Source organism: Cyrtonyx montezumae, unplaced genomic scaffold, assembly GCF_038088225.1.
Source record: "Cyrtonyx montezumae isolate F1298 unplaced genomic scaffold, pur_monq_1.0 scaffold_3, whole genome shotgun sequence".
Classification (NCBI taxonomy): Eukaryota; Metazoa; Chordata; class Aves; order Galliformes; family Odontophoridae; genus Cyrtonyx; species Cyrtonyx montezumae.
The window spans coordinates 86,086,161-86,114,072 of record NW_027072034.1 but is presented as its reverse complement, the minus strand read 5'-3'; the positions used below and the strand labels follow the sequence as shown (position 1 = coordinate 86,114,072).

Genomic DNA, 27,912 nt, shown 5'->3' with positions numbered 1-27,912 from the left:
TTACACCTACAGTGTGGGGGAGGAGGAGGCATCTAGAAGAAAGGCTCCACTGGGTTTGGAGGTGCATCGTGGCTGCAGCTCCTGCTCGCAGAAGCAGGAAAGGAGGCATCATGTGCATACAGTCCCATGAGTCCTTTTCTATTTCATACAGCTGCTCCCACAAAACGAAGGATGGAGCTGCTGTAATCTTGAATTCTCACCAGTCTTTGTCTTCTTGAGCTCTTTGTGATGCAGATTTTAATTCCTCGAGAGCTCTGCTGAAATCGTGGAGGGATCCTTTCAAGTCCATCCCTGGTGTTGCAGTCCCTTCCCGTATGCTCTCCTTCACATTCTACTCCCAGGATGCCATACCATAGCTCTGTCCCATCCTTTCTTGCAGTGTGCTGCAGGGTAGGATAGACAGCGTCACTGCAGCTTCCCCTCCCCTGGGATTTGGTTGATTCACAGAAAGACATGGGGATGTCGTGATGACAGCTGGAGTCCATTTAAAGGGGTTTGTCACTTTCCTTCTTCAGGTGACTAGGTTAAAGGAAAGAAACAAGGTGATTGTGAGAAAGAAGATATGGGGAGAAATTATTTAGTATTGTGCAAATGCCAGTTGCTAGCCTAGTCCTGCATGGCAGTGCCAGCTTGGGAAACCGTGTAAATCCTCTATGTAAGAGGTGCTATCCAAAACATAACATGCTGCACTTCTCACTCAACATGCTTCTGTGAAAGCCTTTCCTTGGCAAGGGCTTCCAGCCCTTTGAATGCTTGGCATTTTGGCAAGGATATCAGTTGTTCATCAGCATGTGTGAAACAGGTTGATTCCCTGTCAAGAACAGGAGCTGAAGCCCCACCACAGCCTCTGGCCAACAGCTCATAGCTGTACACCACAGCAATCAGTTCCCAGTGTCAGAGTGGGGTCAGTCTGGAGTCACACTCATACAGGAAAACATAGCTCCAACCCCACTGCGTACACAGACGTGTCCCTACCCCAGTGCTTCTGCCACGCTAAGTCCAAGCGTGAGCTTGGTGCTCATACCTGTAGTAATCCTCTTGGGTGGGGAGCGGCACTCCATGCAGAGGGTGGTGAGCATGGAGCCACTGCTGCTGCTCCAGAGCCAGGCGCTGCAGCTCGGCCGACTGCGCATGCATGGCCTGCAGCTGGTGTGCTGCTGACATGGGCGCTGAGAGAGACCCCGGCAGGTCTCTGTAGGGAGCAGCTGCACCAACAAACGAGAGAATGAGCAAGTTATTGTCACAGCTCCATCACAGAATCACAGAACTGTAGGGGTTGGAAGGGACCTCTAGAGATCACTGAGTCCAACCTCCCTGCCAAAGCAGCTCCCTAGACCAGGTTGCACAGGTAGGCATCCAGGCGGGTCTTGAACATTTTTGCCCATGTTCGTAATGGAGCAGTCAAGGCTCTACAGCACTTAGTCTTCCAGTCTTGTCAACATGCACTGTACTATGTCCATCCCACACCATGCCAGAGCTCTGCCTCATGGACCTCCACCCATCTTGTGTGACCCCCCATTGCCATCCTGCCCCACAGAGCTCCACTGATGCCCTCTGAAGGGGTCAAGCAGATCTGAGAGCACTCTTACCAAAGAGCTGGTGGCGCAGCACTTCGTTCTCATGGAGAGGGTGAGGGAGCAGAGGGTTGGGGATGGTGCCAGCTGGGTATGGGATCCGGGTGAGGTGCGATCCCGAGGCAAGGGGGTCAATCAGAGGGTGGACAGAGGCTGAGGCTGGGAAGAAAAGATGTCAAAAGGTAAATGTACTGTACTTGGTAAGTCATAAAGGAAAGAGCACGGGACACAGCTACAAAACACACATTTTTATCTTGATATCCTGCAGAATGAGAAAATGGAAGGGACCACAACTCCATTCTGAAGGACAGTAGCCTCCAGTTCCTTACCATTAGCCATTTTTCTCCCCTATCCCATCCCAAGAGTGGCACAAGCAAACTACAGAGCCAACATCTCCTGGCATTAAGGATGCTCTTGAGGCTGCCGTTAGACCATGCTCTTAGCAGACCCTAGGGTGAGGAATGCAGTCCACAGCCCAAGAATGTGGTGGAACCAGTGTTCACATGGCATTGCATTCTAAAGGTTCCAAACTAAAAGATGCGGTACAAGCAGTCCTGCTCTCCACCAAGCAGCAAACTCATGTGACATTTGCAAAAGATGCCAATGCCTTTCACAGGATGGGAGGTCCAGTGACCACCAGGATGACCTTTTCTGGAAGAGCTGGGGCTGGGGCCCTCAAACCTTGCACCAGCAATATTTGGGCTTTCCCAGAGGCAGGGGGATGGGAAGTAGCAGGAGCAGAGCACTGCTCTGTGCAGTCCTTACCTGCATGTATGGCATCCTGCTGGTGGAGGTGGAGGTGGGAGTGGATGTGGGAGTGCTGATGGTGATGAGGTGTCACATTGAGCATCTGCAGCCGGGCCAGTGGGTCATTGCTGAGAGCAGCCACCCGCTCGGCGTGCTGGCGCTCAGCCGCCAGGCGCTCAGCATAAGACATGTCAGGACGCAGAGTGGGGCCAGCTGCCAGCGCCAGCCTCTCCCGCTCCAAGTGGCCCAGCCCTGGGTGGAAGGGAAAGGCGGGATGGAGACCGGGAGCCGTCTGCAGGCTGAGCCCACCATGGCGTGGGAACGGATCCATGGCAGCAGCTGGCACAGCATGGAGCTGCTCCAGCTCAGCTGGCTTGACTTCAAACCCAGGCTTGAGGCGCTCACGCAGATCCCGGTCTCTCAGGTCTCGCTCGCGGGCTTCCCGCTCCCTCAGCTCCCGCTCCCGTGTGGCCGGGTCACTGCTGTAGATGGCCGGCACATTATAGCCTAGCAGGCCTGGGTCAATGGCACCCAGTGGCACATAGAAAGGGTGGTTGCGGTTGCTGGGGGACATGACGTGGGGCCGGGCATATTCGCTGAGCGTGCGCAGGGCCGGGGTGTCAGGGCCCAGGTAGGGGGGCACAGTTGCCACAGCGCTGCCCTGCTCAAAGGAAGGGCGATGGGGGACGGGCCCCAGAGAAGAGCACTCCACTGGGCGGCCCTCCTGGGCCATCTTCTGCAAGAGAAGCAAAGAAACAACATCAGGATACCTATGGCCCACAGCCAAGGGCAGCCTCCAGCATCCTCTGGACCTACCACGCTCCTCTCCAGCTCCCGCTCCTTCTCCCGCTCCCGCTCCTTCTCTCGCTCCCGTTCCCTCTCTCGTTCCTTCTCCTCCCGAGCCTTCTGCTCTGCCTCCCGACGCACTTTCTCCACCAGGTCTGCCCTCTTCTTGGCCAGCTTGGAGCCATCAAGGGGCACGAAGTACAAGTCTGTGCGGGAGCAGGAGTTGAAGCCACGGTCCAGGTGCTTGTTGAATCTGAGGGGACCAAATGTAGCGTGTCAGTGCAGGAGGAACAGGGACAGGACAGGGTGGGGATCCCCCTGCCCCTACCTGGCCGACTGGCTGGCGTGGCTTGGTACATCCACCACTTTGGGTGGCGGCGAGGGGCTGCGAGCAGGTGGCACAGGGCTCTCTGGAGGCTCGTACTCCTCTGATGGCTCCTGCTTAATCTGAGCAGCACTGAGCGGCAGCGGTGGGGCTGGGGTGGCTAAGCTCCCTGGCAGCGGTGGGGCAGGTGGAGTGGGTGAGGCGGCCTTGTACCCACCAGCAACAGGGGAGGATGCTACCCGGTAGCCTGGGGGTGTTGCAGCCCGGAAAGGGGCAGCTGAGGAAGCTGGGGGAGAGCTCGGCTTGTAGGGAGCTGGGGGCTGGAAGGTGGGGACAGGAGAGGCCGCACATTTCCCATATGGGGCTACAGCTGACGGGGGCATTGGGGGTGAGACAGTCTTGTAGGGGGCTGCAGATGGGGAGGCCATGGTAGTGATGACAGTAGAGAGGGTGGTGGCTGCAGAGGTGACTGGAGGGCCAGCCCCATGGGCTGGGGAGGGGGGCGGTGGTGGTGGGAAGGTGTAGGTGGCAGGACTCTGCCCTGGGGGGTGAGTGCATATAGAGGGGTAGCTTCCCTGGGAAGAAGTGGAGGAGGAGGAGGAAGAGGAAGAGGAGGAGGAACAGGAGGAGGAGGAAGAAGGGGCTGTAGCAGCTGAGGGAGCTTGGCTGTAAGTGGCCTGGCTGTGGGGAGGGTAGAGGCGCAACCCATATGTGGCATGAGATGGATGATGGCTGTTGGACTCCAGGGCGTGGGGGTAGCCCCCAGGGGGCTGTGGGGGGGCTGCTGCTACGGCTGGGGAGACCCCCCCACCACTACTGTGGCCATGGTGGTGCTGCTGGGGCGGTTGCTGGTGATGTGGAGACTGACTGGGGAAGGAGGCAGGGAGGTGGGAGCTGGCATTGCCCAGAGGGCGGCTGTAGGGGGGAGGGGCCTGGCTCCATACAGGCTGTGAGGGTAGGGAGGGCTGGGTGTACTTGGGGGGCTGGCTGGACACTGAAAGGCCGCTGGGCGGTGGGAAGGAATGCCCATAGGAGGCAGTGTAACTGGGCAGGGGCTGGGTTGGGGAAGGCTGCGGGTACTGAGCAGAGGAGCTGGAGGGTGGCAGCGGCGGAGGGGCATAGGGGTAGCGTGAGGGGGCCAGGGGCTGTGCCTTGTCCTGGCCCATCCCGTGGGGTGATGCCAGGTGCCCACTCAAGGCCTGCCCTGCCATCCCTGGGGAACTGGAGGCGGCTGCCACGTTGTTCAGTGGGCGTAGGGCTGGTGGGGGTGGCAGGTTGGCTGAGACATGGGGGAAGGAAGGTGTGGAGGCTGGGGGGGCAGGCGGTGCGTTGGCTGGGGATGTCTTCTGAGGGGGCAACCCCCCAACCACTGATGCCAGTGAGATGGGAGTGGTGGGCGGTGGATTGTGCTTGGCGCTGAGGGTCTGCTCACGGCCACCCGGTGCTGAGAGGCCTCCTGCTCCACCAGTGATTTTGGAACCAACTTGAACCACATTGGGTGTAGGGTAGAGAGGAGCATGGGTGGAGGTGGAAGAAGAGGAGGAGGAAGAAGAGGAGGGGGCAGAAGTGGTGGCAACAGCAGAAGAGGAGGAGGTGGGTGTCTGTGGGGCTGGTGCCTGGAAAATGCGGGAGGCCTGGCCCTCCAGCTGGGAGTGGTAGCCACCAGCAGTGGGACCCTGGGGGTGGGCCTCGGCTGGGAGGCTGAAGCCAGGCTCAGGTGGACGGGCCAGGCTGTCAGAAGTGGGGGCAACTGGAGGGCTCTGGGGGAAGAGCGGAGGGTGATGGTAAGAGAGGGATGGGCCCTGGGACAGCACAGAGGAGGAGTCGGAGTCATTCTCCACACTGCCAGGGCTGTAGACACTGGGCGAGGTGCTCCTGTTATCCTGGTCAATGTCCCGTGGGTCGCTGCTCATCTCATCATTGAAGCTGTGGCCATCGAGGCTGTCAACGTCAGAAGGAGATGGAGGGCAGGGTAATTCCTGAAGCAGTGAGAGGAATGAGAAGTTATGTGACCTCCCAGACCATGCGTGACACTTTTCAATCTCATCTTCCTCTGCTATTCCTAGCATTAGAAAAGCACACTGAGGGAAGGAGGCTTCAATTGGCAGTGTATTAAAAAGACCAGCACTCCTCAGAACAGCAGCTCAGGTGTTCTTGGGTACTTCACTACACTCTTGGGGAGGAGACAATGATGGACATATCACGTTCAGAGTCACAGTAACCACTACAGATGTGGCTGAGACTTAATGCACCTACGACATCCCAGCACCACCACTGGTGATAGGCTGCTGGCCAAGGTATGAGCCAGTGCTACCACCAGGTGGCACAGCAAGGGGAAGGAGGTAGTGCTGCCCACACAGCCCCCAGACCCACAGTTCTCCTGTGTAGGGCTTTCCTTAACACCTTGCTCAGGTGACAAGACTGGCTCCCTGGCCCTCTTCCAGTCCCTGCCCTGAGCACGTCCTCTCTGCCCCACTCCTTACATTCTGGGGCTCCCTTTTTGCTTCCCGTTGCCCTCTCCGCACCACTGCTGGGTGATTAAGCAGTTAATGCAGACAACTAACAAGTGAGCCTCAGAGCTTACAAAAGCAGTTCAACTGAAAAAAAAAGATCACTGCTGGGCTGAGCAGCGTCCACATGGAGAAATTACATAGGTACAACTGCAGGTGTCACTTGGGCTCTGCCTGCAGAAGAGCTGCAGAGCACAATCTGAGGTGGCAGAGCTATCGAGCAAACAGAATCTCAAGCTAGGCAGGCATGGGCAGCACAGGTACAGTCCAGAACATGCCAGTGAACTCACCTCAGTTTTGGTTTTTTTAGGAGCACTGCTGTCCTCCCCCTCACTTTCAGAGATCTCTTCTGTTCGGCCCTGCTTGCTGCCCTTGGGGGTGCAGGATTCCTCCACCCGGCCTTTCTGCAAGGCACAGGAGAGAAAACAGGGAGGTGAGAGGGCCACAGGGAAACCTCCAACTCTGCCTGGCTTTGCCAGCCATCAGCAAGCAAGGAAAAGCACCTTGTTGCAGACCATAGCAGGCAGTGGGACACTGTAGTGGCAACACTGAGACAGGATATGGTAAAAAGCAGTACTGAAAATGGAGATATCAGGAAGTACAAAGTGCTGGAGATAAAAGATGGGAGCCCAACCCCTACAGGTAGTTAACTCAGCATGGGCTACATGGTAGATCCCATCTGGTCTGTGTAGCTGGATTCCCAAATGGGTCATGCTCATTCTGGGCAGCCCTCTGGCACTCCACAGCCACATACTACTTCATATTACCTTTGTTGCTTGTCGGGATTTCTCAGCTTTGCCATCACTGCTGGAGGTGCTTACACCACTGGGGGAAGCTCGACCCCGTGACCTGAGCTCCTCTCGGGGCCCTGGAGTCTCTTTCTTTCGTCCACTCCGCATAGACATCTGGAGAGAGATTATCAGATCAGTTCTGCTTTGGACCTCCCTCTACTTCTGCCCTGTCCCCTGCCCTCCCAAAGCCCTGTATCCTGGCACTCCACTACACCAAACTCATGTTCACCAGCTTTGCTGCGAGCCTCACTCCCAACCCACAGTACTTGCTGGGCTCTGGGTTCCCACCTCCCTCTTCCATCTTATGTACCGAGTCCTTGTTCTGTCGTGTCTTCATTCTTTTGGGTGTGGGACCCCCATTCTCCTTGGCACGGCTTGATGAAAACATAAATTTTTATCGCTCTGCAGCCCCCTTCCACTGTTCTGAGGGAGACTGAGGTGGGCAAAAGCAGGTCTTCTGGAAGGGAGGGCTTACAACAGCAAGGCAACAAGACCCTGGTGGGCACTGGAAGGGAGACAAGAAGATGAGAGGGGAGAAACAGTGAGTAGTCTGTGGGACATCCTTTTGTGGTTGGTTATAGAAATATGACAAAATTATTCCTGTTTCTTTAGTTATTATGCACAAATGCAAGGATCTTTACCAAGAATGCAATAAACTTTCCCATTAGTAGGAGAAAAGATTTGTTAGCTGTCATCTCTGATTTCCAGTTTCTAGGACTCATACAAACATTATGTGAGGCAGTCAGGATGCAACAGAAATTTTTCTAAGGAAGCAGGGAGGAATGATTTATAGGTATTTTGATTTTCCACTGAAATAGTTCTAGTATTTCCATTTCCTTGTTTATTTATCTTCAGAGAGATAAGAGTTTGTTTTTTTAACCAATAGGCAAATGCTTTAAAATGCCCCTCGTCACCAATTTTCTGACTTCAGAAGTTCTTCTTTGCACTTGTCAGTGCAGTAAGTTCTCCTTAACTGGCTGCACATTATCATTAGCTAACTGTGTAACAAGTCCCCCGAGATCTCTGCTGCAAGGAGGATGATATAGCCCTGACCTCCCCAGACCATGTGCTTGTGCTCACATGTACCAGCATGTTAGGGCAACTGTGTGACAGGTCTTGCTCTCTGCTGTCCAAAATAGGTGTAAGAACATTCATTTAGCTTTGTTGTTGCATGCCACAAACAGCATCGTTCTGTTTAGCTTGAAGCATCTCCTTAGATGTCCTTTCTCCCCATACACTCTGCTGTTTCTCTGTGTGCCAGACAGTGCCATACTCAGAAATGCACAGCACTGTGCACCAGCAGGAAGATTTCCAAGCTCCCTCTGAATAAACTTACAGATCTGTGCCGTGTCCTGAGAGCGCTGTTAGATATTTAACACTCTATGATGCCAGAAGCTTCCTAGTTCAGAGTACACAAGCACCATAATTCTGTTAGCCTGGGAACTGTGCTGGAGTGAGTAAGGAATGCTGCTCCTAAAGCTGGTTTGCTTGGCTCCAGCTCAGGACCCTCTGCACTGCCCTGTACTGCACAGGTGTATCCAAAGAGACTGTCTTTCTCCAGTCTGTTGTACAAGCTCCTGTACCCAGCATCTGGGATGGACAATCTGCAAGACAACAAAATTTGTCCTGTGGCTGAAGCATCAGGAAACATATACTCGTCTTCTGGGTTATATGCTTGGCACTGGAAGCATTGGGAAGTTTGGGGAATAAGTCTAAGACTTGAGAGTCAGGATTCCTAGAATGCATCCCAGATTTGGAAAGGTCAGCCTCTAGCTGGCCAGTGACTTCTCTCCAAAGGGAGCTAAATCCAGAGATCAGAGGAAAAGCAGGGGATGGGAGAGCTCATGGCCCAGCTGCTGAGTCACACGGCCTGAATCGCTGCTTTCCACTGCCTCCATCTCTCTGCTCATAAAAAGGAAGTAATTTCCCTGATCTGCTCCTTGTGGGGTTCCTCATCTTCCCTGTCCAGTGCTGAGACACTCATATAGAAGGTAGTTGGGAAGAACAGGGATTGTTTGTTTTAATTTCATTAATATTTTATTTGACCCTCACCATGAAAGCCACAGGGGACTCATCCAGCATTAATTCTCACACACAACAATTCATTAACTTAGACCTCTTCTTTAATAGAAAAATAGTTCACAGTGTTTGAGAACTGACCTATTGTAGCCAGGGCATTCTCCCAGTCCCTATGAATTTGTATATTTTACAGCACTGCTTTTCTGACATAACCTGGCTTTCAGCTGCTAATTCAGTCAGTTACAGTTACACTGCTACTAGAGTATATTCCAGATTAGCACCTAGATTTACTATTTCTGACAAGAAAGGAGTGCTGTAAGGAAGGCTATCCTAGCTGAACTCAACCCTAGTGCACGCCACGTTGGCAGCCCTTGGGTACCAGCTCCACACTGACTGAATATAGTGCTAGCAGTAGCCCACCACCACCATGATGCTGCTCTTTATTTTGCACTCAGCAGCAGTGCCACCCACAGCTCCCACAGTGGACACTGTCATGTGGTGCAGAGGACTCACTTCAGCCTTCTAGCAGCTCCATAATAATGACGACGGCTGTTTACTCAGGAAAGGCAAATGCTTACTGAAACCTTCATTTCTAAAGGAAATATCGACTCTGTATTTTTCTCAGCTGTGGAATACATATTTCCAAACAAAGCCAGAAGCAAATGGGTACATTTCAGTAGACAATCATTAACCACTGGCGTAGAAGTTTCTGCCACTAAGAGGGTTAAGACTTTTCTAAAGCAAAACTGACCCACAAGTTACTGGGCTTAGCACAGCAATGGCTGTGTCAGAGGTCACACCAGAGGATCACAGTGCTGCTTTTAATGTTAACATCTCCAAAATAAAAGTTTGCAGTAGGAACCCTGGCAATTAACAAAGTGTAAAATCTGGGCTACATCTAACCCATCACAGAAGATCCCTTTAAATACCTCTGAAGAGTTCTTACCACCCTGTGGTTTTGTGAAAATGAGACATTTGGTAGTGCTGCCTTCAAAAGGATTACTTTTTCCTGGCCTTGTGAAGCCCTTCACAAGTTAAACTGAGTTAAGAGGCACTGCGAATTGCTACTTTCTGTTTGTATTTGTATAACCCAGCTCAGTCAGGCACACTGCCAAGAACCCACCATATTCTCCTGCAAGCCCCATGCAGCCTCCAGCACTCAACAGGCATTCCCACATGGCACCCAAAATGGATCCTTCTTCTCCAGCCACCAGCCCTGTTTGGTTCCCTGCCCTGGGCAGGCTTTCCTGCCTGTGGAGGCAGCCAGAAGGCCTGGAGCTGCTCTGCTGGCGGATCCAATGCACTCCACTCTTCACAGGCTGGGGTGTGAAGCAGCTCTTCACAGCTATCTGAGCTGGAAGAAACTCCAGCCCTAATGGGACACTCTCAAGTTTTACCTACCTATATGCATAGTCTTGTTCTCTTAGAAAGTCACATTAACGTCCTCAGTTCTGTACATAATTTATACACTAGATTGAGAGTAAGAAAATAAACGTTCATAGATGGCAGCAGAAGCACAGACAGCCTAGAACAGTGTCTGGGGATTCGCCTGGGGTGGTAAGTGATAAACAACCCTAATACTCCCTAGAAAACTTGCATGTCTATACCCAGATGTACACCCCACACATGCTGCCAGCAGCAGGGAGGCAGTTTCAGTGAGACAGGGAGAGCCTGGAAGATGCCCCAGGACCGAATCAGGCCTGATGCTCACTCGTAGGATCAGTCCCAGAATGGGCAGCTCAAACCCAGGGCTCCAGTCTGCCTGAGGTCAAATGACAGCAAAGTCCAGCACTGTTGGGCAGATCACATCCATAGGTGGGGTCACAATGCAAAGATGCATGACCAGACATATAGCCTGGCCAGAGTTATCTTCCATTATGTGACAGTCCATGGAAAATGTCTTTTGACTGAAAAGTCAGTAGAGTTCCTCCTTTTGTCTAAGCACAGATGTTCAGACGTTCAAAATCTCGTGGGTTTTTTGAGAGTTTGTTTTGTTTTGTTTTGTTTATTTTTCAGTTGGGAATCATCAGAAGAACACAGTGACAATTCCTTAAGCCTTTTTTTTTTTTTTTAATTTAAGAACTACATCCAAAAGCCTATGTGAAATCAAAGGCATTTGGCTTGCCAAGGTAGGGTCTTAGAGAGATTCTCCTTCTCTGCAAATTATTAGCTTCAAGTTCATATCCTGCTTTTCTCTCCCTTCTCCTCCAAAAGGATGAAAAGGGGTGGTGAAATGAATACAGTAGTTTTACAACATACTGGAGATGCAGAAAAGTATCCTGAAAACAAGATGTGACGTGAACCAGCATATTGCCCGTGGAGGGTAAAGACCACTCAGAGGTGAGCACCCACTGGAGCAGGATTGCCAGGGACACGTACAGAAGGGGGGAAAAGGCAGTAGCTGACATATCTTATACTGCACAGTGTTTCCAGGCAGTACATTTTCAATTCCTATTCCCACTTTCTTTACCTCTAAAATGAGGTAAAAAATCCTAGAGATTCAGCTGGGGTTAACTACTGTGGAGTAACTGAAAATAAAAAGTTTTATCTAAAATACTTAAGTCAGACATCCTGATGTGTGACATTTCCTAATGGCTATTTACCTGACTTTGTGCACAAATCCTGGTGTTTTTGTGCAGGACACACAAGAGGGAGGGAAGAGGAAAAATGCTATGTCCAGCGTTAGATAGCGGTAAATTAGTGTGTCAGGACTCAGGTTGCAGTCTTATTGCCAAGTGTATACCAAGTGTGAAAATGATTGTGTAAGTGAAAAGATTAGGATGCCAAAATTACTGAATATAAAGATGGCAGTGGGCAAATTCTTGTGGCTAATATTATCTTGGTTGCAAATATTCCCATGACTTGCAAATTTTATTTTATTTTATTTTATTTTTTCATGTAGTAACTTTTGTTATGAGGAAGCATGCTTGTGTGACACTGAATGAAAGGTATTAATTGACACAGGTATTTTTCTGGCTCCTACAGAATGATTTAGAACAGCTGGTGGATGCAGGGTCTGTGAGCGCAGGCTGGAGACTGGATTAGTGAAGGAGTAAGATGGCAGACCTGGTCATATAATTATCCTCCAATTAAAATTCCTGCCTACTCAGTGAGCAAAGTTTAACCTCATCTCTCTCCCCAAAATAACTGCAGAGCTGGGGGATCCAGCTCTCCCTACTGGAGCTGCCAGAAGTTTAATAGCAAACGCACCACATTTTTCCTTGACCTCCCCAACCTTCCTGCCCATTTCCAGCACTCACCTCCTGTTGCTGCACAGGACAGTGTAAACTATTGTTATGGCTCAGAAATCAGAATGTATGAGTTCAGCACAAGAACAGTGATGGTTTCCAATTTTAGTTATCTTCTGCAAATAAAAAAATACATACACACACACATATATATATGTGTGTGTGTGTGTGTGTGTGTGTGTATACCACTGAAATTCCATCATATTCTTCTAGCTAAACTAAAATCAAAGAATCATATAAAATGTGTCACTATGAAACATTTTAAAATAAACTTAACCAATACATGTAAATCTACATTTTTCATTCTGTATCAGAGGTCAAATTATACATAAATACAACAAGTGAACGAACCCTCTGTCATTTAGGTCTAACTACATAAATACTAAAATAATGCTGGAGCTCAACTTCAGTCACTAGGTTTAGCCTTTATCTTGTATATTTCATAACAACAATTCTTGTTTACAAGTTCACTTGTCATGACACCTAAGAGCCTCTTCACCCTGTAAAATAATAAATAAAAATGAAAATATTCCCATTTCAAGAAATAAGGCCAGATAAGAGTACCAAAATATCAACTTTTTACTGGCACTCTAAGTGGATAAAGCCAGTTTACCTTTTTTTAAAGTCTGTATTCATGTTTTGTTTTCTTAATCCTATACAACCAGGAGATATAAAAATGTTAAGTATGAAAGCTGCAATTCTGGGAGTTCCACTCAATAACAGCAACAACAACAAAAACATATCTGAGAATAAAAAATATTTTCTGATGAGAAGAGTGACAGATAAAAACAATTAGAGCAAGAGCAAGGTAATAAATAATAAAAACGTATCCGTTTAACAACAGCTTAACTTACAGCATAGAAGAGGATATTAATTTTTGCAAAAGCAACTGAAAATGAAGTTTGATTCACTAAATGAAGGTTAGATGTACTAAAGAATGTTACTTTAATGGTAAGTTGATTCCTGAGGGCACAGTAAAATGACTGTAAGTATGTAACAGATTTACTTAAAAATCTCAGAAGAATTATTCAGCCTTTCCAGAGGAGAGTCTCTGGATCTCCTGGAGATATAGGCTGGCAGGGCTTGCAGAGGATCACAAAATGCAACATAGAGTGGGATGGAAGCTAACAAATGCATGACTGAGAGATGGGACACATCACCACCTCCATGCTCACTATTTTAGGAAGTGGAGCACCCTCTATATTTGCAAGGCCTGAGCAAAGCTCACCCCTGGAGCTGTTTAAGAGCCTTCTGTAATTAATATTCTCCTTTTTTTTTTTTTTAAACTTGAATTTCCCTTTACTAAGGAATGCAAAATAATTTGCTTAAAGACATCAGAAGCCAGTTTGCCAGAGACTCAAAGATTTGGGTTGGACAGGAGCTCTAGGGTGTCTTTTCCAAAATTCTGCTCATGGCTGGACTGGCCACAAATCTAGGTGGGCTTGCTCAGACATGTCCCAAATACCTCAAAGAGCAAAGCCTCCTCAACTGACCTGGGGCATCCAGCCCAGTGCTGAAACACCTTTGGAGGGAGGAGAGGGAGATTACTTATGTTCAGTCATAAATTCTTTGCCACAGCTTTTGATCGTGGCTCCATGTACCATGGCTCCAAATTGCTGGTACACGGACATTATCCACCTGTTGACCTGTCATGGTTCCAGGCTTCTGCTCTTAGTCTTTATTGAGAGATATTGCTGGTAACCTTACAGCTGTAGGATAAACATAATAATACAGCCACACCATCCACCCAGTCCTCATCTAACAAATTAATGAATGTCATGGATCGCCATTCCTTTCTGCAAAGGCATCTTGCTCTGCAGCTGGAAGAGGCAGGCCCAGGCCATGGTATGGTTCCCTGCTCAGACCTTCTGTCCCAGGCAAACCAGTTGGAACGAGGAAGACAAAAAATAGCTCAGGAGCTAAAAGGGCTCACCCTGTAAATGGATTTGAATGAATGAAGTGCTGAAAGTATCAGGCCAGATGACAGAAAAGGTGAGAACTGATAGAGAAGGATTGTAGGAGGACTTTCCAAGAGGAGTGACTGAGCAACCAAACGGCACGTGAACTTCCATGTACATGAATGTAAAGTAACGCACAAAGAAGCTAACTCAAGAGTGATATCCTTGGGTTATGGGAGGCTGACCCATGAAAATGTCACCTTGGCATTCAGTGGCTATCAAGAAAATGAACAACCTAGTAGAAATGAGCAGAAAACAAAACAGTGGATGCCATTATGCACTTGCATAAACACACGCTTTGCCCACATGTGCTTGCAGTTATGTTCCTTCTGCAGAAACTAGAAAAGGAAGATGCATGACTGAATGGATTAAATATCTTTGGCCATGATAATATTTAAAAAAAAAAAGTACTAAATGATGGTGTGAGGTCTGTAAAGCCATATGTGAAAAGTAGAAGTTGGGTATAAAAAAATTTTTTGCTGTCTTTTCCAGTACATGAAATGAGGACCATCAGATAATGCTACAAAGAACAAGTTCAAAATCAACAGAAAGAGACAGTTCTTAAATTGGGTGGCTCACTGCAAAATTCTCAATGAAGGACTTTGTGAGTGCTAGAAATTTTCATGGGCTCAAGAGGAGACAAAAGTTCTGTGCAAGACAGAGTATCTGAAGCTCACTGAATAGCGGGAAACCACATCCAGCCATGGCAGTCCCTGCACTGAAAATGGCTACAACCTGCAGGAGTACCAGAGGAAAATGGTATTTAAGCTTGTTCTATATTATTCATTTTCCTAAGTATCCAACAGTGACCACTGCTGGAGCAGTTAACTCTGAATGAGATGTCCGTTATTTAGTAGCATGAAGAGCTGAGAAGAAACAACAAGCAAATCTGCCATTAGAACTTCTGCTCATCAGTAGGGAACACAGGAGAGGAGAAGGATTTAGTAATCACAGGAAGGCTAAGGAGATCATTATTATTTTGAAGATATCAGGCAAGTATTATGAAGCAATGAGTAAGAAAGTATGAATGCCAAGGGACTCTGAACTTGTCAGGCAGCCCACACAATGCTTTGGTTACCCATCATCTTTAAAGATCAAGGTGTATTACAGAAGATACTGAAAGTAGTTTCTAGAATACTGAGTGACACAAAGAATCTGTCATGTCCAAGACCTATAAAGATACTTCTTTTCTAAACATCACAATATAAAAGCTTAGGTCATGCAATTACTGTCTGCAGAACACCAAAAATTAAAAACAAAGAGTTACATGGGATACTTAAGCTAAGGAAGAATGTGGGTATATATAAAATGGCTGACAACAATGTTAAGATGGAAATGAGAAAACTCGTATCCACTTGCTGAAACTCCAGAACAGCTTCCCTGGAACATAACAAGGGTAAAATAAAATCTTTGTTATTAACACAGAACGCACTAAGTTTGAAAAAGAAAGTAGCTGGCATGCTACCTGGAGGGAGTGGGGGGGGGCTGGGCAGGGGGGTCAGGCAGTGACCTGAGTACAGCCTTCAGATTCTCTGTTTCTAGGAATTCACGACTGACAGTGAAGCCAGTGTGGCAGCCATTTCTGCAAAGGGCAAGAGTCTGAATGGGAAGAAGACAGACAGACAATCCAGGAGGAAAGGAGAGAACTAGGGCCAAGGAGATGAGCAGAGGAAGAGTTGAGCTGCAGGCACAACATGTCAATAAGCTCTGAGTCACTCCTAGTTTGGAATCCTATAGATTGTTCTCAGTCTACAGAACTGGCTAAGTGGGATGATCCTGCTCTCAGCTGTAGGGCTGAGAGTAGGGAAACCCAATAGTTTGTCACTGGAAGATTTAGATGTGAAATCCCCTGAGAAATCCACCCAAATCCCCTGTTCACACCAAACTGCAAGGCTACAGGAAATCTTCTTGAACGTCTCAGGGAACAGTTTCCTCGGTCACACAGGAACCCGTGCCAGCATTGATTTGCTCTTGGGAGAGGAATAGAGGTTTTGTCTTACCTACTTCACCAAGTTCACAACGAACAATTGGATTTAGATTTTGCAATTTTATAAAATCAGAAAACACGATGATTTTGGTTGAGTCAAGACCATGATACAGTACTAGAAGCATTAGAAGTCACAAACATCTAAAATTCTCCCTGATCCCAAAAGATTTCTAAATAACCAATTCATGTAAAAATGCTGCAGTTTACATAAGCATAAACTTCCTTACAGAACCACAGGTACAGGCCTCCAGCTATCAAGTAGGCAACTGAGCTCATAGCCATGATTTTTACCATGTAAAGCCCAAACTGGATAGCCAGGGGAAAAGACAGACTGGCAAATGAAAACACTGCCCAAGGCATATTAAACATATCAGGCATTAAAAGCATTGGGTAATCGTCATGAAGCAGCACTTGGCAACCTGTGACCTAGTGTACAGATATGGCAGGAGCACAACCTGTCCTGCCAAAACGACCTCATGCATGGATCCACTGTCAAAAAGCATACTTCCCAAAGCTTGCCATTGACAGACAACAGTGGATCATCATGGAACTCAGTGGCAGTTAGTGAAGGCACCAACCAAGCTTGCAGGTAGTACTGAGGCAGAATACACAGCACAGATCAGGTGGCATTACTGCAACAATGAGGGTGCATAAAAAGACAAGCATTTTAATTACGTAAGTTTTCAACATGAAGGACAGAAGAATGTAGTATGCTTTCATGGATGAAGATTTGAGGATAAAAGGAAGCTCTGAAAAGGCCTTGTAATTAACAGTTGATAGCAAACTGAACGTGAATTCCCAGCACAGGACTTCTAAGGGGGCCATTCCTGAGCAAATGAAATTCACCAGTATATAAAAGAGAGGGATGCTCTTCAAGAACAGGAATTGATAAACATTTTTACCTGACTACGTACAGGACTGGTGAGGCGTCTGACACACAAGCCTTATGAGAAGCAGCTGAGGGAGCTGGGATTGTTCAGTGTGGTGAAGAGGAGGCTCAGGAGAGCCTGTATCACTCTATAGCTACCTGAAAGGAGGTTGTGGTGAGGTAGGGGTCAATCTCTTCCATGTAACTAGTAGTAGGACTAGAGGAAATAGCCTCAAGTTGCACCAGGGGAGGTTCAGTTTGGACATTAGGAAATACTTCTTCTCTGAGAAAGTGGTCAGGTGTTGGAAGTCATGGAGTCACCATCCCTGGAGGTGTTCACAAAACATTTAGATGTTTCACTTAGGGTCACGGTTTGGTGGGAAATATTGATGACAGGTAGACAGTTGGACTGGATGATCTTAGAGGTCTTTTCTAACCTTGGCGATTCTAAGATTGTGTACATAGTTTTATTTTGCACACTTCAAAAATGATGCTGACAAATTGAAAGCTTTCAAGAACAAGAAGGAAGATGTGAGGTCTGTAACTCCCTCTTCACAGGAAGAGCCATAAGAAGCTCAACATGTTTAGTTTATTAGATAAAAGGTTAAAAGGTGATGACCATGGCCAATGAGTATTACAAAGGCAGAATATTTCTGATAGGAAAGAGCTCTTTGATTAAGTAGATTTACAAACCAAAGACCCTAGATTTAATGCATAGGAGCTGAAGCTAGAAAAATTTCAGACAAGCGTTGTAAAATCTGAAAACTGGGATAGATTAATTATTTGAAAAAACCTGCCTGGGGATCTAGTGTATCGCTAGAAATCTTTAATGATTTTTTTTCCCTTTTCTTCTAAAAAATGCTCTAATGTTTCCTGTGAAGACCCCCAGGTAAAATTCCCTGCCTTGTGCTATGCAGCGTAGAAGCACAGTTAGCTAACTGGAACAGGTTTTTTTTAATGCTGAAGTCACTAGAAGTCACAGGGGGGTTGAGAAGGGGCTAGTTCTGGGTGAAAGTGTACTTTGAAACATTGGTCTAGCAACGTATAAGTAAAGCTTGATGAACAATCATCTGTGTAGACTGTTGGCAAGCTCTGAATAATTCTGAGGAAAATCACTTCATCTGTTGCACTGTCTGAAAGAAAAACAATAGCACACACAATATACTACTTTACAGAAACAACTTTATATACAATATACTACACCATACAATTTCTAGTTAAAACTTAATATACAATATATTATGATGCATATTGTATGTGATGTATTATATATGCATGTAATGTGGTATGTATATATATATATATATATACACACACACATACACACACTCACATGCATGTAAAATATATATACAAAAAGAAATGAAGGTTGTTCAAATGGAACTTTCACTTAAATGATCTACAATGCAGAAAGACCTTGTGGAAGAAAGAAGGTATCAGCAAGTGGCTTGTAAAGCAGTGAAGTACATGACTAACATTTTCCAGCTAAACTGATCTATGATGAACAATGTCACTAGGACAAGAGACATAGAGGAAGATTGAAAGCAACCAGTTACCCTTCCTCAGCAAAGCCCAGTCAGAGCAACATTGGCTAAAATTACTCAGAGAAGATATTGCAGTTACCCTTTGGTTTGTAGGTGAAAATACCGCCACAGCAATCAATCAAACATTTATGTTTTTACAAGAGACAATAACAAATCAATGTTTGCTGCCACAACAAACAAAGAAAACAGAACGTAAGAAATTTCTGCAGCAGCAAAGCACCATCAGAACTGGAAGGAAGGCAATGCTTCTGAAGGGACTGTTTCCTCACAAAACTAGCTAGTGTCAAATTTCTCGTATGTACCAAATCTTCTCTGCCAAGAACTCTCAAGCCCACATTACCTCCCCAGGCTAATACAGAGGTAAATCTCGAATCGCTTGGGTTGAAAACATCTCCTCACATCTCACCATTCTCCACATGCTTCGTGAGGAGGATATGGGCTGTAGGCCCATAGTTGTCCACTACATAACTGGAAGGTCAGAAAGATCCTCCAGCTTAGCATTACATAAAGGGCAGTGGTACACGTATCCAAGCAACACGCCTGGGGATCTCTGCAGCTTCAGTAACTCAGGCAAGGTCTTGAAATGCAGTACCTCATGTTAACGTTAAAAAACCCACTATGATCAGGCTGTGGCCACGTGAACTAATTCTGCAGAGAACACGTACCCTAGATGTAGCTCACTTACATAAGAGCATGACTTCTTTGGAGATGCTTATACTTTCACATTTGGAACTTGAATTGCCTTCTCCTTTGGACTACTGGCCCTTCAAGAAATTTATATCACATTATCATTCTGTACTTCACTAGCAACAGTCTGCAGGAAGTAAAGGTAGAAGACTGATAATGATAAATGCAGGTAATATACTTGATATTTCCATAACATCTTCTAATGGAGGAAGAAGGAGGTAAAATTTTTTTTTTAAAATCCACCACAAGTAAGAATGCCGTTTATTTGTCCAAAAGAGAACATTAATAGAACAGAGACAAAATAGAACTGACAGAGGAGGAAAACCGATTCTCATAAGAACAGGCAGACACCTAAAGAGAAAAAAATAAAAGACTAAGTAAACATGCAGGTAGATATTTAAGAAGGGGCAGAATTGAATAAATGCTCAAATCAATTGCGGACACTTCATTTGCAAAGGTATTACAACACAGATCCTGCACATTAATTCTTCCCTACACAGCTCCAGATTCCACAGTGTCTACATCCATCAGCTCTACCTTCATCCTCCAGAATCATGCTGATGAATGTGAGGAAAACCACAGCAGGGAGGTTGAAACTACGTGAACTTTCAAGGCCCCTTCCACAAGCCTTCCTATGGCCAAGGAGCAATAAGGAAAGCATTCATGGAGCTACAGAGGCTGAACTTTGAGAAGAACATAACCCACTATATCCTTTCCAGGTACAAATAAAGCCTCCCCATGTTGAAGAAAAATACCTATTGGGTTACTCTTGGTATAACAATCTTGCTGGGCTACGGAGTCATCACGTGCATGCTTGGCATTGTTTTGGAATACAAGTATGTGCACAATGGACTTGACTGTGAATCCTTCTGCAGTCAAATCTGAAGGTGAGAATGTAAGAACTTTTTTCAGAGGTACCAAAGGGGTACGAAGTTTGGGGGAGGAGGTAAATTCATACGAAAAGACATAAAAGCAGGCCATCACAGCAGGTTAAACCTGTTGATCTTCTTTATTAGAATTCAGTGCACGTTTAATTTTCAAATGTTTGGAGGAGTTTTATCATGTCCAGCAGGAACCATGGCACTGCAAATTCACTCCTCAAAGCCATGCTTGAAATGCTCCATTGTGAATCAACTGGAAAAGTATGGTTTGAAAGACAAGACTATTCCTCAAAAAATGGAGAAAATGCACAAATCACTGGTTATGCAGTCACCAGTAACAAAAATAAAAACAAACAAGCCAAGAGCTAGGAAAGAAGGATGAAATTCCTTCCATCCATTTGACTTCACATTTACAAGCGTCCTATCCATGGACAATGATTTTGGAGTTTCAGCCCCTCCACTCCCTCAAGGATGCACGTACAGCACAGCAGCGATGCACAACACTGGTGGCTTAAAAGGAAGGAGATACTTGCTTTCAACTCAAACAATGGTGGGACTTGAGTTCATAAAACTGAGGCAATCCAGAAAGGCATTCGGCTGTGCTCTGACATGAATGCATTGATTCCTGAGGGAAGACAGGGCTGATCTCTGAACCTTTAAGCATAAGCACAACGGAAGGTTCCATAACCATGTTCCACCATGCAGGTGGCACAAGATGAATGACAGATTCAACTGCACTCCTGCTACACACCTTAACGTAACGGCCTGCTACTTTCCCCTCACTTTTTCAGTGCTAGAAAGCAAAGAGGCTCCCAAGCCATCCATCCAGTACAACAGCCAGGGAGAGATATTCACAACAGATTTGAATGGCTAGCTCCATGGGTAGATGTAGTTCATGAACAATCGCAGCACTGCAAAACAGACTGTGCAGACAAAAGAGAAATTCTCACAAGTAGCTGCACTAGCAACTAAGTAACTTGCTGCAGAAGTCAGGGCAGCCACAGCACTGAGGCAAATGCAATTGAAGATGCTGCTCCTTTCAAAAGCAACTTCAGATCCTCACCGCAGCTAGCAGGAGGCAATCGACAGATCTCAACTGCAAGCAAAGCAGCGTGCAAAGCAGTGCCACAATGACCAAATGGCTGCCTCTCCAAAGCACAGCCGGCAACTCGCTGGTCAGCAGCCACAGAAACGTTGCAACCTGGCATCTGCGAGCCAGCAGGGCAAAGCAGTGACCCGCTCGACGGCACAGACAGAAGAGTGGCACGGGAACACAACTGCCACCATTCCCACGAACCAGGAGAGCCAACGAGCACCCCAGGACGGGAAGTGAGCACCAACGCCCGCCAGATGCCGGCACCCGCAGGGCCGCGCGTGCAGCCCGGTCCTCCGGCAGCTGCTCCTCTCTGTGAGCAGGGCAGCAGGTCCGCCCGTGCTGCGGATGGCAGCGGCGGTGCGAATCCCGCTCCTGCACGGATGAGCAGCAGGGAGGGAGCGCGCGCACTTGGCGGTACGCCGCTTCCCCGGCTCAGAGCCCGCTGCGAACACTGCTTGAGGGCGTTATTGCTGCTCCCAAGCTGCACCTGGAAAGCGGGGACAATAAGAGGCACTCCAGGAGGAGGGAATCTCGTCGAGATTTTTCGGGCCGGCAGGAGCCCGGCCGGCAGCGGGAGGGCTGATTCCCGTCCAGCATTGTTTTATTTCAATTCCCGCACGGCTCCGAGCTCCGCGCTCGCAGCTCCGGCCCATCCGCCGCCTCGGGGGCACCCCTGCCCCGGCCCCCGCCGAACTTCGCTTCGCCGGGAGGGGGTTCGGCGGGCGCTGACGTCACGCCGGGAAGCGGCGGAGATGGGGGGGTGAGGGGGGTCCCCGCCCCGGGACCCCACGGCGGGCTCGCTCCGAGGGGAGGGCTGGGTTGGGCTGGGCAGGCGGCCCCCCTCGATAATTTACGATCGTTCCCGGCTCCCGCTCGCGTGGAGCGGTTCGCGCCGGAGCCACCGCGATCCGGCCCCGGCCCCGCCCGCCGCGTCCGCGCGAGGGAAGGCACCGCCGGGGGCCCTTCCCCACCGCCACGGGGGTTACCGCGTCCCGCCCGCGCCCCTCGCCCCGATCCGACAGACGGACGGAGGGAGGGAATCCCCGCGAGTGGGCGAAAATGACAGCGGCCGTGAGCGGGCGGGGGACTCACCGGCGGCTCCGGAGGGGAGGTCGAATGAAGGGAGGAATGGAGGAGGAGAGGAGCGGGGGAAGGGATTTAAACGATACCCCCCTCCCCCTTTCTTTTTTTTTTTTCTTTTTTTTCTCTCTTTTTTTTTCTTTTTTTCTCCCCTTTTTTCCTCCCTCCTCCTGCTCCGCGTTCCCCCGCTCTCTCTTGTGCCTCCGGGATCGCGGCGGCGCGGGGGCAGCGGCTCCGAGGGGGGGGCGGCGCCCCCCGTCCCCGCCGCGCCCCCCGCTCTCAGGCTCCGCCGCCTCTGCCCCGCTCGCCGCCCGCCTCCCTTAGCCACCTCCCATTTCCGAAGAGCCCAGAACCAGTCCCCCCCCTCCTAACCACCACCACCACCCGGCCCCGTCACCCCCGAGCCGCGCTCGCCAGCGCGCCCGTCCCCGCCTCCCCGCCGCCGCCAGCGCAGCTCTGCCCCGCGCCGGGAGACGAAATGGCCGCGGACTCCCCGCGGCGGGGGGCGGGCGGGCCCGGGGCGGGGCGGCCGCGCTCAGCATGCGGCGCGGGCCGGCGGCCTCCCATCCCCCGCTCCGTTACCAGGCAACGGCACAAAGGGAGAGCCTCGTGCGGCGGCCGGAGAGGCACCGGCGCCCCGCGCCAGAGGAGGCCGCCTCGGGCCGGGCCTCTGCGCGGTCCCGGGGACCGGGAGCGCCCCGCTTTTTCCCCCTTTTCCCCTCGATAAAGCGAGGTAGCCATCTCTGGAGGGTCAGGTCCCACCTGGGCTATGTGCGGTGCTGGCAGGAGGCACCGGGCGGGCGCTGAGGGGCCGTTGGCCGCTACCGGGAATGCTCTTTTAAGATGCGAAGGAGACTGCGCCGTTACAAAGGGCTCAAATTCAGGCAGAATGTTAAAAATGTGAACAATTCTCCCCCCACCCCCCCCCGCCCAAGTGTGGTCTCCTCTGCTTCAGGAAAATGGGCTGGCTGCTGCCGCGCTCCGTTGTTGACCAAGTTCAGCCTCACTGAGGGTGTGCATGGCCATCTTGAACAAGTTGAAGCACAGGAGGACTTCTGGAAGGGGAAGTGGGCAGCCAAGTGATCCTGTTACCCAGTAGAGCTCAACCCCAGCACAGCAGAGCCGCAATCTGCTCTGGGCAGGCTCAGCTATTGCTGGTAAGCACCAGGGAGAAGCCAGGGGTGACTGTGTGCTGCCCTCAGCTTCAGACTTTGGGAGGGGATTGGTTGCATGAGCAAAACCAAGCGCTGTGCTGCCGTGTGTGCCTGCACGCAGCAAGGAGAGGGACTTGGTATGCACAGGGGGAAGTTCTGCTGTGGCATTTGAGTAGCCTTCATGTACGCAGTCACAAAACCTTTCCTCGGCAGGACCTCCTGTCAATCAGCGAGCAGGCTGGATGTTGCTCTCAGTGGGCGTTTGTTCAGCACTCCTTATTGTCCGTTACATGGCTCCGAGCATTATTCACTTGTACAGCATCCAAACCTGGCACTGAATGCAGATGTAATAATCTCCCCGTGGGTTTTTCTGTAGTGCTAATCAGAGCTGCACCCAAGCATTTTACAAACATTCCTAACAATGTCCCAGCAACATTCTTGCAAGCTTTTATTCCACACCCTCTTCCCAGTGGTACAGTGCCACTACAGGGCCCATACTTCCCCTGGACTCAGTGTCTCTTGCTCCAAAGCCAGCTCTGCTGCCAGGCGCCATGCCATTGCAAAATATAACACAATATAAACATGCCTCATGTCTCCAGCTGTCATTCATTTTTCCATCTATGCTTCTCCTCATCCTATCTCATTGCCTTGACCCTTGCTGAGAGCCTCCACCCTGCCAGCAGTGATGCTGGGGTGCTTTTATTCACCATTACTTTCCGATCTCCCAGTCTGGAACAGAGGATTGAAAAAGCTACAGCCAACATTTGCGAAAAAATCTTCACTGATTTTGGATTACCAGTATGAAACATTTCAGAATGCTGATTATTTCACAGAGGTGTTACATTGCAGAGAGCACACTCAATCCCAAATTTAAGCATCAGCTGCCATAAGAAGTGTCTCACCCAGCAGAGCTCTGGAAGATGAGAAAGAATATTGTTATTGCTGTTGAGGTAGTCGTGGCTGCAGTTGTCACTGCCATTTCAAATTGTCACCTTAGGAGCTTGACAGCCCTGCACCCCAAGCTCATAATGAGTGTGATCCTTAGAGGCCACAGGGATAATTCAAGAAAGGAGGAAGATCTTGTCAAAATCCTTGCTTACTAGATGCTAAACAAAAATACTCAAATCACTAAGATAGCCTTCTCTGACTTGGGGGGAAGCTGCTTTGAAAGCCACGGTGCCTGGTGTTGCTTTGGCCTCTCTACATTCCATCTTAATAATCTCAGGTTCTTCTTCTCATATTGGGAACATGTCAGGCTATCTGGTGACCCTGAGCTTATTTAACCACAAAGTCAATTCTAAAAAGGTTTTCATGTCATCATTTTCATACCCAAACTGACGCTGGCTAACACCATGCTGTACTCTGACTCAGTGGGGTCAGTGCAAACAGAAGATAGATGAGTGACACATCAGTGGTCCTGCCTTGGAGCAGGCAGACAGAGCATGCAGCCTTCCAGAGTCTCCTTGGCTGCATCCTTCCACTATTTCCCGATTCTGGGGGACAAACTGAGGAGTGCTAAGGGTTGGCTGTGGTGCAACCTTCTTGCAGAAATACAGAACAAAGGAGGTGCTGGAAATTTCTATGGAGCAACAGAGAATGGTGAAGGGTGCTGCAGATCATGGCATGCAAGGGGTGGCTAAGGGAGATAATTATCTCAGTCAAGAGGAAGAAAAAAAAAGGTTAGGGAGGACTAATTGCTCTCTCCAGCTATTTTTTTTTCTTTTATTTTTCCAAAGGGGAATAAAGGAATGAGAGTGGGGAGGTTACAGCGAAGTCAGAGGCAAGATTTCCTAACAGATGGACAGTGAAATGGTTACAAAATTTGCAAAAAGAGGAATTCTGTCTAGACAAAGGACAAAGCTCCTCCCTGAGCATGGTTCAGCACCAACACAGGCGCCCAGAGATATGGGCAGTCTCTCCTTGGAGATGCTCAGGAACCACTGTGAGCAGTTAATCTACCCCTAGGGGATCAGCCCTGCTTCTGGGGGGAGCCTGGTGTGGAGACCGCTAGACACCCCTTCACATCTCAATCCTATGAAGCTGTGGCTGCAAAAATATACAGAGCCCTGTATCTCTTTTTGGCAGCAGAGGCATACAGCACATAGCAATGTCCTTGACAAGAAGAAACTAGAAGCCCTCTGGTTTGTGGTAGGCCCGAGTAAAGGCTTCCTGTGACGCAGGATCCAGCAGGGCCACAGAAGACAGCACCTCCTGGCTTGATGTCATTAACTCATTCAAACAACACTGGTGTTTGTTGGTCACAGAAATGCTGAGGTTGTAACACAACTTATCTGCCTGGCCTCACCAGTCTCCCTGCAGTGGCCATCCCATAACTCAAATGCAGCTCATAACTCATGCAGCACCCAATTTTTTTGAACTCTTATCATATCAAGATTGTTTTTCAGTAGAAAGAGTCTCCTATGTTAGGGATTTTGTATTCCCAATTTTTAATCCCCCCCTCTCCCCCTAGTCATTCTAGAGACTGGAGAAATTCCTTGGTTCTGCATCATTAAGGCTTGCATGTGTCCCCTACAACAAGCCTTATTCACTGACATCTCCTTTCTGGGTCCTCTATTGGCACCTATTTATTAAAGAACAATTCTACAGGCTTTGGAGTAGCTGGAGCTGAATTATCCCTTTTACAGCCAGATGTGACTTTGTGAATGTCATCTGAACAGAATTTGGTTTGTGAGCTAAAAGAAAACCAATCCAACAAATGTTTCCCTGAACAGACATTGTTGCCTCCCCATCCCAATCTCCACTGCTTCTCATGGGAATGCACTTTGTAGCTCTGCAGCTGAGAAGACAGCAGCTCCTTCAGCATTCCTCCCGTGTAAGGGATAACAAAGTATTTGGGCATTTCCAGCACAAAGAAACTGTAACCAAATGTCTGCGGCGGGGGCAGAGGGGTAGCGGCATCTATGGGCGTGCTTGTGCTGACTCAAGTGAACATACCAGTCGCGCAGTCAAAGCCAAACTTCCCCAATTTAGGAAAGCCACCGAGGTGAGGCACTGCTCTGAGGCAATGCATCCTCATCACCTCGGTGCTTCTGCACGTCCAACCGTAGGGACGTGGCAATATCTCACTGGCAGTAACTCTGCTAACGAATTCTCACAATGTACCGAGGTGCACACACACACCTGTTCCCTGCTGCTGCGGTACTGTTGCGTTTAAATGGGTAATGTGCCGCCTCCCGCACTTCATTTCCTTCCTTGAACAACAACAAAAGACAGATGAGAATGAGTGGGAGGGGGAGGGGGAGGAAAAGGGAAGATTGCTTTCGGAGTATAAAAGCTGAGAAACTTTATTTCCAAAAAATAAAAAAAAATAAATAAAATAAACGATTGCTCAGCCATACTGTTTGCAAAAGCGTCTAAAACAAAGGAAAACAGTGGTTAGGTGTACAAATTGAAAAAGAAAAAAGAGTAACAATAATATGTACCTCGAGCACGAAAATGTACTTCCCTTCAAAACCAGAGCCATTGTGCAAAAACAATTTTGCAGATGCGGGAGTGGCAAAACGCTGCACGGCTGTAAAATGCAACCGCGACCGGAGGGGCGAGCTCCTTCCCATCCTCTCCCGACACCCGGCCGAGCCGAGCCGAGCCGAGCCGCTGAGACAAGGGTGCCCCCTAGGGGAGCGCGGGCGGCGGAACAGCTCCCCATTACCTGCCGGGGTCCCGCATTTTGAGGCGAGGCGAGGAAAAAGCTCCGGCACTGGAAAATGGAGCTTTTCCCGCGGCCATACCCGAACTACAGCTCCCAGAAGGCAGCGGCAGTCCTGCTGCTCTGTGCTGGTCCCTGCACCCCTGCACTGACCGTCCGTGTGCGTGAGGCGTGGGACGGGACTTCGTGGGCTTTAGGTGCAGTCCTCATGGAGGTGGCTGCAGCTAGGACACAAGCTATTAATTGCTGCCAGTATTTGTTCCATATTTACCAGCGACCCCACCAGAACCATCCCCTTCTCTACACCATTCTCCCTCCCACATCTTTTCTCTCATGTCACAGCCTTTGTCTTTCCTTGATGAACGTACTCCATTTCCTGTGTTATTTAGTAAAGCGTCAGCAGTGAATTGCCAGTGCTGATTTTTAAGTGCTGTCTTTCAATTTGGAAGTCCGTACTGGGACATGGTCAAGGGCTTTGTTGAACAATCTGACTTTTCCTTACTCATTGCAAAAGGTGTGGCAGCATGGTCAGGTGGGGGCTGAGCAGGAGCTCTGCAGGACCTTCGTGTGCCCAATACACAAAGGGGCTACTGGTAGTTTTTTCTCTTCCAAAACCTGCAGTTTTGGTTTATTGACACTGGATGTCAAGTGGGTATCTGGCCTGTGACTCACCCCGGGGTCTGTTAGATCAGTGACAAGCATGATTCAAATCCCTTGCACAAGTTCTTCATACAGCATGGTCTGAAGTTGCACTCTCCCAGATACTGTTCCCTCAGTATTCCCCAGCTGGGTGTGGGACAGACAAGACTTGCAGTGGGACAGCTGTGAAAGGAGGCTGGGAATTATCTGGGCCTTTCTCTTGCCAATTTCCTCTGCTTGCTTTGGTTATCTTTCTGCACGATCCTCTTCTGCTCTGATGGCAGAACGTCCCCATTCCTCAAATGTGGACAAGTACAGAGAAACATCAGGCCAAGACAAGTGTCTCAGGTG

At 48.8% G+C, this 27,912-nt stretch overlaps 1 protein-coding gene across 1 annotated transcript; it reads right to left on the bottom strand.

Annotated features, from left to right (window-relative positions):
- Positions 1-98: 98 nt before the first annotated feature.
- On the bottom strand, positions 99-22,455 carry ATN1 (atrophin 1). Its single transcript, XM_065742185.1, has 10 exons — positions 22,114-22,455; positions 7,044-7,238; positions 6,710-6,847; positions 6,233-6,346; positions 3,436-5,411; positions 3,138-3,360; positions 2,340-3,057; positions 1,590-1,733; positions 1,025-1,205; positions 99-519 (listed from the first exon to the last, which is right to left on the bottom strand). The coding sequence occupies exons 2-10, from the start codon at positions 7,119-7,121 to the stop codon at positions 486-488; spliced, it is 3,606 nt and encodes a 1,201-aa protein (XP_065598257.1). The 5' UTR covers positions 7,122-7,238; positions 22,114-22,455; the 3' UTR covers positions 99-485.
- Between the last annotated feature and the right edge of the window lie 5,457 nt (positions 22,456-27,912).

Coding starts and splice junctions, on each gene's coding strand:
- ATN1 (XM_065742185.1), bottom strand. CDS start 7,121: ATGTTTTCATCAAGCCGTGCCAAGGAGAATGGGGGTCCCACACCCAAA. Junction 6,848..7,043: donor CACGACAGAACAAGGACTCG/GTACATAAGATG, acceptor ATCTCTCTCCAG/ATGTCTATGCGGAGTGGACG. Junction 1,734..2,339: donor GCAGGATGCCATACATGCAG/GTAAGGACTGCA, acceptor TTTTCTTCCCAG/CCTCAGCCTCTGTCCACCCT.